The sequence below is a fragment of the Neltuma alba genome, unplaced genomic scaffold (assembly GCF_004799145.2).
Source record: "Neltuma alba isolate B1F8T4 unplaced genomic scaffold, ASM479914v2 tig00003454_pilon, whole genome shotgun sequence".
NCBI lineage: Eukaryota > Viridiplantae > Streptophyta > Magnoliopsida > Fabales > Fabaceae > Neltuma > Neltuma alba.
The window spans coordinates 55,008-67,059 of record NW_021633290.1 but is presented as its reverse complement, the minus strand read 5'-3'; the positions used below and the strand labels follow the sequence as shown (position 1 = coordinate 67,059).

At 33.9% G+C, this 12,052-nt stretch overlaps 1 protein-coding gene across 1 annotated transcript; it reads left to right on the top strand.

Moving 5' to 3' along the window:
- Positions 1-551: 551 nt before the first annotated feature.
- On the top strand, positions 552-2,243 carry LOC114741637 (late secretory pathway protein AVL9-like). The gene is made up of 3 exons (XM_028929896.1): positions 552-714; positions 1,691-1,755; positions 1,863-2,243. Exons 1-3 carry the CDS (start codon positions 552-554, stop codon positions 2,241-2,243), a joined length of 609 nt encoding a protein of 202 aa, XP_028785729.1.
- Positions 2,244-12,052: the final 9,809 nt, after the last annotated feature.

Sequence of the window (12,052 nt, the reverse complement as noted above, 5' to 3'; positions counted from 1 at the left end):
CAAAATCAAAACCTTCGCAATATTATTGTAACAATTTAACTTTGGATTTTGATTCTTTAAATTGTACTATAGCAATTATGCAAGAGCAAATATTAGATTACATCCAAGGATAATATATTAGATTGTTTGTAGTTAGTTCTTAAAGTGTATTATATTGTTAGTCTCTATTTTTTGCTCTATTTTGATAATTCAGAAAGAAATAATAACTTTCATTATGTGATCAGTAAATTTGGTTATCTAAGTAGTAAATAGTCGGGGTTAGTTTTGTGGTTAAATAACAATAGTTAGGATATGAATGACTATATTTGCATTGATAATGACAACTTTTTTGAAAGGCAAAAAAAGTTGAAATCTTAAACTAACCAGATTTAGTTATTCATTGTGTACCATAATTGTTAAACTGAACATTTTGCATCTTGTTTTCATTAGCAAGCATCCTATATATTTGTTGTAACCATATGCTTGTTGTAGAAGAAGAGCCAAGTGAAGAAGTAAAGAATGGGTACATGTTTAAAAAATAATTTCTTAAGGTGAGGAGGAAGTTTAAGAATATGTTCAAACAAGTGACAAAGGCATCAAAGGCATGGAAGCAGCTGACACTAAAGGAGCAGAAGAAATATAATGATAAGGTTAAGCAATCAAGAAAGGAAGGGATGAAGAAGAAGAGGAAGAAAAAAGTTGCTTTTAGCACTGTTGCTCAGTTCGACAATTTCAGTCATTAGTGGACTTTATAAATAATGATGAAAGTTTGAAAGTCAAGGTAAAAATTTAGGATTCTCCAATTTGCTTCACATTGGATGTGAGAGACTCCCTCGTGATCTCATAATATGTATGCTTTGATCATATGAACTGCCTACCCATCAATTTATAATAAGAGGGAAAATAAAGGAAATAGAAGCAAAAGATGTTACAAACTTGCTGGGTGTACCCCACACAGGAGAGAAGGTAAAAATAGACATATGTAATGATGATGAAACTTACCAGAGGTTGAAGAAGGAATTTGGTAAAGTCTCTTATACCAAGATACTCAATGACATTGAGTAGAAGAAAGATGACTTTGAGTTCTTGTTTATGTTGTACATACATAGGAGTTTTTTAACTCCTACTTCGCAAATAACTGTGAGTGACAAGCTAATAAGAGTCATGTGTTGTACCATGAAGGGATTTCACCAATTTGATTGGGCCACGTATATTGTCAACCACTTGTGGAAAGAGATGGGAGATTATGTGAAAATATATGCAAAAGCAAAGGAAGATGAAGATGAAGATGAAGATGAGGGAAGTTGCAATGTGGGCGGATGCATCTACCTCTTGTTGGTATGCATTTGTTACCTATGCTTTTTATTTATTGTTTTCTTTATTTGAGGAATTAGGAAGTTAATTATTTACTGTTGCAGTTATATTTTGCTGAGCATTTCCCACTGATGAAATCTGTTAAATGATGGTCCATAAATGCTATTCAATTATGGACTGATCAGAGGATAAGGAAGCTAAAAAAGAAAGAGAGGGAAAGCATCAGGGGTTTATTACACAAGGGGAAGGGAACTACGAATAGAAATGAGAAGGATGAAAGAAAACATAAAAGTGTGGCTCATTTATAGCTAGTTTGTGTTTCTTTAGTAATTTTCATTCACATTAGCAAATAATGTCATGAAAAAAGTGTCTACTCATTTTGAATAATTTCATGCAGGAGTTGCAGAACTTGCATGGACGACTGATGGCTTTGATCGAATTAAGCAAACAAAAGGCTTATCAGTGCAATAAAAGATGAGCTACCTAAGGTGCAGATAAAGATAGAGAAAAATAATTTTATCAGAGATGATTAGCCTATTAAAGACCGAGATGATGCATTTGGTGATAAGGACCCTAATGATCATGATGGACATGAGTCTGATCAGCAAGATGATGATGGAGATGGGTCAGATCAGGAAGATGATGATAGACATGACTCAAATGAGGGTGATGATAAGGGAGATGATGATGGAGATGACTCAGATAAGGGTAAAGAGATAGGTGTTGAAGTAGAAGGAGTAGAAAAAGGAAATATGGATTCTCCCCTGCCCCTTTCCCCTATGGACAGGGGATTTCAACTCAGGAGATCACGAAGAAAGATGAAATCGGCTATAAATTCTCTATGGCTTTTGACAAAGCCAATTAAGAGGAGAAAGAGGACCGTGGATGACAAGGACCGGTTTTTTGACATAATTTCCCGTATGTGTTCAAGTAAGGAGGGTAACAAGTAAGTACATATTCACTACCCACATAATGATATTCATTACAGTTTTGTACTAATTGACTACATGCATAATGATATTAACAACATATTTTTAGGCCTTTGGTTAAAATCTCTGATGAAAATATTACTCGGGATCAGCTAAGGACACTTAGGGGGTGTTTGGATAAGCCCAAACCATGGTTTGGAGAATAGCTTCTGGAGAATAGATTATGGGAAGAATAGATTTTGAAAGAATAGATTTTCTGAAAAAGTGATTCTGATAAAGTAAGAGTGTTTGGATAGTTGTTGTTAGAAGTGCTTTTTTATATGTAAAAATTACTAAAAAGGACATAAATTTAAATGATAATTACATATAAAATATATTTCATAATATATGTTTATTTGAAGTAATAATTTTTTTAATAATATATATTTTGGTAACATAATAAATAAGACATAAATAATATGAATAATAAATAATTAATGTGTATATATATTTATAAAATAATTACAATATTTTTAGGAAAATGATTTATTTTGCTAATAAAAAATATTATTATTTATTAAAGAGTTTAAACATGAATATTATTTTGCCAATAAAAATATTATTATTTATTAAAGTACTCCCAAGCTTCGAGCTTTCCCTACTTCCTTCCTTATCCCCCTTCTATTCATCTTTCCTATCTTTACAGCTTTGTCGTACTTTGTGCTTGTCTGTTTCTTCTGATTTCTTGCAGTGAAGTCGCTCTATTTGATAAACAACAAAAAACAAAGTCACTCTGTCTCCTTCGTTGAACCCTCACAGCATACTGCTGGCAACGATAATGGACTACACACCGCCTCCGTTTGACGACGGCTTCACTACCGAGAAGCTATTCTGCCAAGGTTACTCCTACACTTATAACGACGTCATTTTCCTCCCTCACTACATTGACTTCCCTACTGATGCCGTTCAGCTTGCTACTAGAGTCAGTCATAATGTGCCTCTAAATATCCCCCGTGTCGCTTCTCCAATGGACACCGTCTCCGAAGCTCACATGGTCGTCGCCATGGCTGCCCTTGGTGGTAGCGCTTTTATCCACTCTAATACGACGCCGTCCGATTAGGCTGCCATGGTACGTTCCGCTAAGTCGTGCCGAGTGCCGATTCTCTCCAGCCCTGTCTTCAAAGCACCCTATGGGAGGATTGAGTCGTTGGATGATTCTGGCAACTCACCGACGGCACAGCACGAATGGGAGAAGAGGCGACGGCACAGGACAAGAGAAATCTTCAGAAGGGGCGACAGAATGGGAGAAGAGAAATGAGAGAAGAGGTCTTCATTGAGTGGGAGCTACTGATAGGAGTAATAATTACTCCAACGACTATTTGTTACTCCTCAAAAGCTACCCCCGCGTGCTTGTCCCAAACCAAGGTTTTGCCAGAAACCTTGGTTTTAAAAAAAAAGGGGGGGTGTTTGGCTTTTTTGCCAAACCATGGTTTGGCAAAAAATTTGCCAAACACCCCCTTAGTAGAATTGAGAAAATAGGTAACCAGGTATGTATAATATTTATGATCAGGTGATTTAATTATTTAATTGATGATGTGTTTTAGGTTCATCAAAACTATCATTTCTTTGCATACAACTGATGTCAATTGTGTGCAAGACATTAATAGCTGATATGAACAAGGAAGGACAAGTGAAGCGGCATATTTTTAATGCTGACTTTATGGTAAGCTTCCTGATATAACAGTTTTTTGTGGATTGATGTTGATAAATACTAACATGTTTATGTTGTAGGCAATAATGGCTACTAACCCCAATAGCTGGGATGCGAGAAAAAAAAAGAATCAATTTTTACCTGAAAATTAAGTTACAACATAGGAGAATGTGATTTGATCTTTGGACCCATACTTGTTGGCGTTCACTAGTTCTGTGTTGTGCTTGAGCCTAGCACAAGGAATTTCTATGTGCTGGACTTAATGAAGCCAAATTTAGAGGGTAAGAAGAAGAGTAAGAAGAAGGGTGTAATTGATGATGACATGATGACCGTGATCACTGGATGTGTAAGGACAATGTAACTCATCTTGTATTATTGTCATTTCATTTACCTTGTATTTACAAATGCAACTCTATATTGTACAGAGGAATCAATTTTATGACATTATTGACATAGTTAAGCCTAATGCTACTGGGAAGAAGAAAATGAGTGATATCATTTGGGCTCCTGCTCCGTAACAAAACAATCTGTGAGTGGTTTATGTTGTTGATATTATAACATGTCAATGTAGCCAAATGTGTTTTTTTTTTATTCATTTACATTGTTGGAATGTTTTGATGTACAACCCAATGTGTATTTAATGTCACAACTATTACTATCTACACCAAACCATTCTCCTATCATAACCCTCAAATCTTCAAGCCTTATACGCTCATTTATCACTCTTACCCTAACTGTTTCACGATTGTACTTAACTTCACCTTCACCATTTTCTACAAAGTTCCCACCCACATGAAAATAACAAGCAAGACACTTTAAAGATGTTGACCCAATGTTAGATGTGATCAAAGCTTACTAACCTGTAGCAAAGAAGCATAAATCAATATTTTAGTTCCCCAATGATCAATTTCATCTATCTTCCGAAACACCCAAAAAATGCACACACCCACTTCCTCCATTGACAACTTAAATATAGGATTTCACAATTCTACTAATGAATTTAACAACACTGACCAACTCATGCTTACTGTTTGTCCTCAAACTTCATGCCCATGTTATCAGTTGCTACCATTTTCTATTTCTGATGTGTCACTCTCTCATCCCGGTCAAAGTCTTCATCAAAACCCTCTACACTCACAAGCCCATCCCCATTCGAGCATGCAGCAGCAAAGCGAGTTAAGAATCCAAACCCATCATTAACCTCAACTCTCTTATGTAATACCCACGTTCAACCCCTCTTTTACTACAAACCAGCTTGTCCACAAGCAAAATCCACCGTAATAAATCAGGTTTGCAGAATGGTGATAGTTGGAGGAATACGATACTAGCATTTTAATAGAAAAATTACTTACCTTTTTCCTCTTTCCAGATTTCCACTCTTGCTCCAAGCCTCCTCTTCTCAACTCTCTCTCTCTCTCTCTCTCTTCTAGAGCTTTTACGTGTCTTGTCTTGAGCTCATGTGTTTAGAAGTGTTCAGGGGTGTTTTAGTCTTTATACCAAATTGTAATAATTCCATATTCATATCTCAGGCCCATTTAGTGATTTCAGTTATTTGCATACTCTTTTTGTCATTTTAAATTTGAACAGTCATTTTCCCAAAAAAAATATGTCGTCACCCATTCAATGTTATGCCAATAATTCAACTAAAATAAAAGGTAATATAAATTGAACAGAGGCGAAAAAACATTATACTACATCCATATAAGAGCTCATTTGACTTTTATTTTGATACTAAATACAAGACCCCAATCCATTTTGTCTATCATATTTATCTTTTTTTTTCAAGGTAGTCCTTATAATAATAGTAGTTCTAGGCCAATACACTTGATTAGCAAAGATATTTTAAAAAAGATAATACTTATTTATTACAAATAACTAACTTAACTAGTTTTTATAATCTACTCAAATTACTCAACTAGCTCTTGTATTAAGGGCCAGAGGTAGTAATACTTAATTTACAAGGCACTTTTTTTTTTGCCAAAGCAAATTTTTATTGAATAAGGAAAATATACAAGGCACATTTCATATTTTTAACAGTGCGTCTTAAAATATTTAGATACTCCTCCGGTCCTTAATATAAGACTCATCTAATTAATTTGATTAGATTAAGGAAGTTAGTTAAATTAGTTAATTATAAGAAATGTGACACGTTTTTCCGAAAATACCATAATTATCTTTCTTAATACCCCTCTTCCTCTTCTACTTGATTATAGTTGAGGGAGTATCCATAGGGGTAATTTAGAGAAAACTGATAAATATAAAAAGTGGGTCTTATATTTAGAATCAAAACTAACTCAATAATTGGGTCCTATATTAAGGACCGGAAGAGTATGTTATTTTTACACAACAAATTGAGAATATCATTGTTATAATCCCACCCTTTTTCTTATTGGTCTACAATCCCCACCCTGGTTGAAGCTTCGTCAAAATATTTTAGGTAAATTGAATGTCACTTTTTTAACATTTTTAAATTTAAATTTAATCTCTTTAATCTAGCAAAAATAACTAACCTCCTTAAATTTTTAATTTTTAACATTAAACCTCATGCTACTGCTTTTACCGTTAGATTATTGATAAAAATTGCCGCGTTATATTAATGAAAATTATGTTACCTATGACATGGATAAAAAAATTTATGCCATAATATACAACATTGAATTCTAATCATTTAAAATTTGATCCCATAGTTGGGAATTTGAGATGGAAAGTGGAGCGGATATTCTTTTTTTTTTTCTAACGGTAACTAGAGTCGATAATATGATTCAACCCGTGAATCACTAATCTCTGTGTCGTACAAGATCTCAAATTAATTAACTAAATTAACCCTATATAGTATAAAAGTCAACCTAGGTCGTCTCTCTCTATGAGAAGCTTTGTTAAAATTTTGAAAACATTTTTAATTAAGAAAAAGGTGATGTTGATGAGGAAGTAGTAGGAAAGAAAATTGATTGATTTTTTTAGAAAAATAAATTAAGAAAAATGAAAGGGAAATAACAATAATTAAAAGAAAGCAAAAGGAAAAAAAACTTTACCAGAATGATGCACTTCTCAAGGACGTTGGTGAGTAGCTATCACAGTTCAAAAGGATGAGGAGTTTGTATAAAAACAATTACTAAGTCAAAAAGAAAAAACCCTAGATAACATCTAAGTCGTGATTAATTAATTAATAATTATATCTAGAGAGCTGACATATAATCATCTTTCAATTAATCATTTAAAAACCACTTAGATTGTGAATTCAATTAAACAATTATATCTTGTTTCTTGAAGAGAATTATCTATCAAAAACCCTAAAGCATAAACTACTTGTGCAAATCAAAATAGAAATTTATAAAGATAAACACTCATAGAATCATGAGGAAACTGAAAATATATTTATTGAAAATTTCAGAATATAATGGTTCAACTAAAACACAAATCAAATATCAGTCCACAAAAGAAATCAAAATCCTAACCTAGGAAATTCATAAAGGCAACGTACTAGTAGATTGGAATATGAAAACTAACAAGCTTCCTAATATAAACAGAAACTCAAGCCACATCATCTTCTCCTCAGGAACATAGAGGACCAGCCACACATATGGTTAGATGACACCATAATGATAAAAGTAAAAAAATAAAAAGAAGATGGTGAAACAACTAGACACAAGAGGAAGCCAAGTATATGCTTGTGCTTATGTAGTGCAGATGGCTTTGTTCTTCTCTAAGGCTCCTTTGATCCCCTTTTATAGCTTTCGAATCTATCCTAGATGGATGAAGAAATCCTTGAGTCTTCTAGGTTGATCTTTTATCTTCTTTTATCTTGTAATCTTGATATAACTTTGGATTTGAATTCTCTTGATTTGGTGTGATCTTCATGGCAACCAAAGTAAAAGAGCTTTTGAATTTAAATGATATTGGATAAAAGGATAATGTTTTAAATTTGAATAAAGATATGGTGGTAGGATGAATTAGGATTAGGGTTTATAAAGAGGATAAAAATGATAATGTGGATATTTGGAAAATTAAATGGATAATGAAATATGAATAAAATATTTATTCAAATTCAAAATACGATAAGGGAATTATCCACAAAAGAAATTAATTATTCAAACTCTTTAATTTATGGTGAAAGATAAGAGATATTTTGACTAAATATTTTGGATAATTTCCAATTAGATAATTAAAAAAATTCTCTTTTAATACCAAGTGGCTACCATAAATGTAGTTTCCATGGGGTTGATGCTTGGTTTAACGGAATATTCCTTTAAATCAAAACAAAGATACCTTTCAAAAGAGAAATTATAAAAATATAATAAAAATGCACTTTTAAGCAATTAATTTATATAATTTTCTTAATTCAAAACATGAGTGTCTTCTGCATTTTAAACCCTTTAAACATTATAAAATCCCTTAATTGTATATAAAAATATATTATAAAATAAGGATACATCAACCACCCAAAAAGTGGCAAGCTGGGTTGATAAAAATCATGTTCATTTTAAAATAGATTTTTTTAGCCCATGACCACCAAGACTAAATACATTTTAGGCTAACCTACAGGGTTGACGGGCTAGCACATTTTATTTTATCTTATGTTTTTAAAAAAATTTCTCCCTTCAAATATAATTATGTTTATTTTTTGGTCCTTTATCTTATTCTTATTATTTAAAATTACCATAACGTAATATATCTTTCGCTTTGTATTATGAATTTTCTTTGTGGTAGAGTTAGCCAAGCAGAAGGAAAGTGGTTCAACTTCTCAAACTCAACTAAATAATTTCACATATACAGATCATGCTTCAAACGCTATCAATATTGAATGATAACTCATGGTTGAACACTTAATAGTAATTTATGATATTGTGTTCGTGTTATTGTTGATTTAGATTTGTTATATTTTAATTTAGTATGTATGTTTAATCATTTAGGATGATATACATGTATATTTAATATTTTGGGATGTTTGAAACTTTGGATTCTATGTTTCATTTATGATCATTTCTATTTGGATGTTTCATTTTAAGTATTTAGGAATTGGAATAGATTTTATTAAAAGAAAATAAAAAGCAAAAAATTAAAACAAAAAAAAAGGTGGCAGGTTGGCAGGCCTAACCTACCAACCCTGATAAAATATTCACTCGTCAAAAATTAATCCTTTTAGGACCAGTCCATCAGTCCTTGAGCCCACCATGGATCAGTCCGTAACCAGCAGGCTAACCCGTATTAGTGGCTCTAACGGTAACTAATCTTATTCCATATTCTCCCATTAACTTTTTTTTCCTTTTGCCAACCACATTCTCCCATTAACAATTATTAATCTTCACATTAAAATGTTTATATGTCTAGATCCAAAAATAGTATTTTACGCAATCTATCCATCTATCATCCATCTGTCTACTATAATTTAGATTTCTCGTATATTTTATATTGAAGATATTGTTGGGAAATGACAATCTGCTATATTTGTAGTACTTCTAGTCCTTAATATAAAAGCTAGTTGATTAATTTGAGTAAGTTAGGAAAACTAATTAAGTTAGTTATTTGTAATAAATTAGTGTTGTCTTTCTTAAAATATCTTTGTTAATCAAGTGTATTGGCCTAGAACTACTATTATTACAAGGACTATCTTGAGAAAAAATAGATAAATATGAGAGACAAAGTAGATAGAGATCGTATATTTAAAATTAAAATGAAAATCAAATAAACTCTTATATTAAAAAAATGGAGGTAGTAAGTAGAGATAGAGAAACCTAAAAAGAAGAAAATAATATGGATATTGGATGCCCTGATTGGTTTTTTTGGTCTTTTTTCAAACATGACAAAATGGCCTATATTAAAAATAGGGAAAATTTCAATTAGGGACTGCAGTTGACAATTTACTTCAAACAACCCCAAAAAATTATGAAATGTCACTGTAGGACCAAAGGAGCAAATTGAAATTAATTTAAGAAAGGGAAAGACATTCTTGCCCCTCAAAATTGTGACTCTGATGCTCTTCCTCCTCTCTCTCTTCAAACTATCGATAACTCAAGCTTTCCTCCCTCTCACTCTCTGAAAAATCTGGTTCATTCACTGTCGTCACTATTCCGGTAAGGAGAGCCTTTACCGTCACTACTATACTAGTGTAAAAACCCTCTTCCTTAAACATTAATACTTTTCATAAGACCACTACTATGGTAGAAAAAGGAAAAATGTACATCAACTACCATAGTAGAAAGAGGTTGCGTAATTTTAGAAAATTTACATTTAAAACTTGGTTCCCTCTCAAACGCAGTTGCATGCAACTATCATCATTCAATCACAATCACTGGGCCTCCGGGCCTCCGGCCCGGTAACGACATACATCAAAATCAGCCCCTTTCCAATTGATCTCAAGCACGAATAACAAAGTTTCATAAAGTAATAGGAATGGCCTCCGGCCAACAAAACGAGTAGGTAATATATTCTCCAGTTTACAATAAGGCCGGGAAATCAAAATATTTCAAGAAAACCCTAGCTGTGGCAATATACAACTATCCATGCATAATAAAGCTAGAGGCCTAAAGCTAACCCAGCTCAAGCCTCTGCGTCTCTTCCCGAAGGTGCTCGCCTAGAACCTTCTCCTGAAAACATTGTAAACCACGGGGTGAGACAAAGTCCCAGTAACCAACCTTTCCAATACTAGGTACTACTAAATAGGTGCTCGTGAGGTGTCAAGTGGGGCAGTTCACAAAATAATACATAATGATAGCCACAACAATTTATGCAAGTGCAATGATGCAATCCCATCAACCAAATCCCTCACTTTGGGGGATTTTCAGGAGCCGAACCCGGCCTATCCCTCACTATGGGGGACGTAAGGAGCCATAAAGGCCTATCCCTCACTCTGGGGGACGTAATGAGCCCGAAGGCCTATCCCTCACTATGGGGGACGTAAAGAGCCAACCATCATGCATTAATGGAGGCCTTACCACGTGGTAGTAACAGACAACTCTCACCAAATTTCCCAATTAATGCATCATGCTCAAATCATAATCAAGAGTAATAATCACTTCACAATTAATCTCATTCAGTGGCATATCTTTCACAATTCCACAATTTCATTCATCATAAGTCCAAACCCCACAAGACGGTTTTCCATTTTTATATACAACATATAATTCGAACACAATTACTATTTGGAGCACAAAACACAAATCTACTCACAATACCACAGAAGCAAGTACTAAGGATTGGAAAGTGGTTACCTCTCGCCTGAGCAAGGAACAACAAACCAACGATGTGGCCCCGTGCACCACCAAGACTCACAACCGGTCTACACAAGCACACAAACATACAACCCACATATATTAGCTTTCAAACTAATAATGTGGCCAAAACAACACTTGGGGACACAAAATTCCTATCTCCCATCAAAACTCTACTCAACTCAAAGGGTATAACTATCAAAACAACAATCCAAAGTCCTCAAAGTCTATTAAAACATCAAGTCTCCTTCCAAGCATCAATTATAGTTCAAACCTCAAGGGCGCACTATAGGAATTCAACCTCCAACAACCCATTTGAACAATTAAGGTTCCAACAACAAATCTAAACCGATTAAACATCCAATTTAACCCTCCTTAACATAACCCAATTCACAAAACTCAAAATCAATCTCTACATTATCATCCTCAATCCCAAATCATCCAATTCCATAAACCCTAACTCCAAAATTCAAGATTCTTTAAATCCAAGGAAACTACACACGATTAAATACTTAAACTAACCCAATGCAATCAATTAAACTCAAAACAATCGATCAAAAACCTCAGTTCAATCACAACTTAGAAAATCTAGGGTTCCACCAAAAATCCTCATAAATCCATGGAAATTCAAGAAAGAAAGAAGATTAGAGGTTAAAATCACTTACTTGAGGTAATGGATCCTTAGAAATGTCTTCCCCAAGCCAAAAGTTCGAAACCCTAGCAGAGCTCTCTCTCCTCCTCAGATTTTCTTATTTTTCGCATGCTGACTACTCCCGCGAATATATAGATTCGCGACCTTTCGCCGCGGCGAACTCCATCTTCGCCGCGGCGAACTAATCCCGAGAGGGATTACTCGCCTGAAAAACCGACTTAGCCGCGGCGAACTCCAAACTTCGCCGCGGCGAAAGCTTCCCGAGAGGAAACTCTCGCTT

Coding starts and splice junctions, on each gene's coding strand:
- LOC114741637 (XM_028929896.1), top strand. CDS start 552: ATGTTCAAACAAGTGACAAAGGCATCAAAGGCATGGAAGCAGCTGACA. Junction 715..1,690: donor TGCTCAGTTCGACAATTTCA/GTCATTAGTGGA, acceptor AATTTCATGCAG/GAGTTGCAGAACTTGCATGG. Junction 1,756..1,862: donor AGCAAACAAAAGGCTTATCA/GTGCAATAAAAG, acceptor TTTGGTGATAAG/GACCCTAATGATCATGATGG.